This window comes from Fulmarus glacialis, unplaced genomic scaffold (genome assembly GCF_000690835.1).
Source record: "Fulmarus glacialis isolate BGI_N327 unplaced genomic scaffold, ASM69083v1 scaffold12469, whole genome shotgun sequence".
NCBI classification, from domain to species: Eukaryota; Metazoa; Chordata; class Aves; order Procellariiformes; family Procellariidae; genus Fulmarus; species Fulmarus glacialis.
This window is the reverse complement of record NW_009232665.1, coordinates 6,051-7,870: the sequence shown is the minus strand read 5'-3', so window position 1 is coordinate 7,870 and position 1,820 is coordinate 6,051. Positions and strand designations below refer to the sequence as shown.

The 1,820-nt window shown below is 54.2% G+C and overlaps 1 protein-coding gene across 1 annotated transcript in view; it reads right to left on the bottom strand.

Annotated features, from left to right (window-relative positions):
• NATD1 (N-acetyltransferase domain containing 1) overlaps positions 1-416 on the bottom strand; it is a gene marked incomplete at its 5' end in the record, with an annotated part of 1,054 nt that extends 638 nt beyond the window's left edge. Inside the window, one exon of the mRNA XM_009585005.1 lies at positions 298-416. Coding sequence (XP_009583300.1) covers positions 298-416 — 119 coding nt within the window. The remainder of the gene's footprint in view (positions 1-297) is intronic.
• Between the last annotated feature and the right edge of the window lie 1,404 nt (positions 417-1,820).

Sequence of the window (1,820 nt, the reverse complement as noted above, 5' to 3'; positions counted from 1 at the left end):
CTGCAAGGTGGGACGCGAGGGCTGTTCGCTGCGAGGAGGCAAGGGCCAAGCCTGGGCAAGCGGCTGGACGTGCTGGCACTCACCCAGCCCCTCTCACCGCCAGAAATAGGAATATCTGACCACGGATTTCCACCTGCCCCGCCAGGCACCCCTATTTCCCATCGGAGTGGGGATGGTTCCCGTGGGGCACGCTTGCAACGCCAATGCAATGGGACCTTGCTTCAGCCAGGGTCTCTAGCCACAGCTGGGACAGCGACAGCTTCTGCCCAGGGGCGAAGCAGCGGGCTGGGGCCGTACCTTCGCGAGGTGCTTGGCTATTCCTCTCCCTCGATAGGCGTCCGGTACTTCCGTGTGCTGCAAGTCCACGATCCGCTTCCCCACGTATTCATAAAGCAGCACCGCCTTGTCGTGGCAACCTGAGGGACACGAGAGAGGAGTGAGGCTCGGGATGTCCCTGGGGAGCCGCAGGCTCCTGGCCCACCGTCGGATGGAGCCATTCACCGGGACAGCCAGCTTTCGGACTGCTACATCAGCCCTCGCACGGCTCCTTGCACCCGCGGCTGTGGCGCTGGGTGGTCTCACATGGTGGAAAGTCTCAGCAGAGATTTTGCTTTTGGTGACACTTGGACAGACACATTTTGGGAGAGGTGCTGGGAGAGATGAATCCCACAAACACAGAGGAAAGCGCACACAGGCGTGCAAGGGGGTTTGTGCACACACATTTACATGCACACACACACACACAGAGGCTTCCTGTTGCGACACCCTGACCTTTCTCACAGCAGTTCAGTTACAGGAAAAAAGAAGTTTCAGCACACATGTAAATCAGAGGAGAGCTAAAAACACCCCTCCGGCTTTGTTTGCAGAACCCGAGCTTCTGTCTTCAATGCAAAAGCAAACATTTCATTTCTAGAGGGTTTCTGTATTTAAAAGTGAGTTTCAGAAATGCAAGCTTCCAGTCAGAGAGACAAGTTCAATTAAAATAATGGAAACCTTTCCTTTCCCTCTAATGGTTATTGGAGGGTGAAGGGACGCAAGGTTCACCTGCATTTACTATATGCTTTAGCTGAGCTCAATACGCTTTATTTTATTGCATTTCAGCTGACAACTCCAGCCCAGTTCCCCTGATCCCTGTATTTGAGGGGCACTAGAAATGAGACCATTTGAATTCTGTGTTTCAAGAGAAGCAGCTCAAGTTTTTTTCCTGCTCCCTTTAGGCAGAGACTCAATCCTCCTACATCGGATAACAACCTTCGCATCTCCAGCCTGAGTTTATTCCCGCTGGTTTCTACCCGCTCGTTCTTGTGCCAACATTGTTCTTGGGTGGACATAAATAATTTCCCTCCCTGCCATCTCCCCAAGTATTTACAGGCATCGGTCCTGCCCCTCTCAGCCTCTAGTTCACCAAAAAGCCAAGCTCTTTTAGTCTCCCTACAGATCCCAGACTCCCCCCTCTGTCTCAGGACAGAGGGTTTGGGGTGAACCGCAGAGAGGCAGAGGTAATGGGGTGGGGAAGGGGCTAAAGGGGTGCTCGCCTCTTCCCCGTTAGCAAGACCAGTGCAGATGAGATCCTATAGCCCCATTTTACAGCTGCAAATCTTTGCGGGGGGAAAAAAACAAGGGAGAACCGCAGCATTTCCCCGTGTGGATCCAGGGACCCAAACAAAGCCAAGAGCCAAGGGAGCAGCTGCAAGCTGAGCTCTTCCCCAGCAGCACAGACCTGTCCCACTCGAGAGAAAGCCTGCCCAGGCCGGGGCACAGGCAAAGCCCTCGCCCTCGCATCAGAAGCGACACATTCGGCAGCAGCTCTCTTAGCGGTG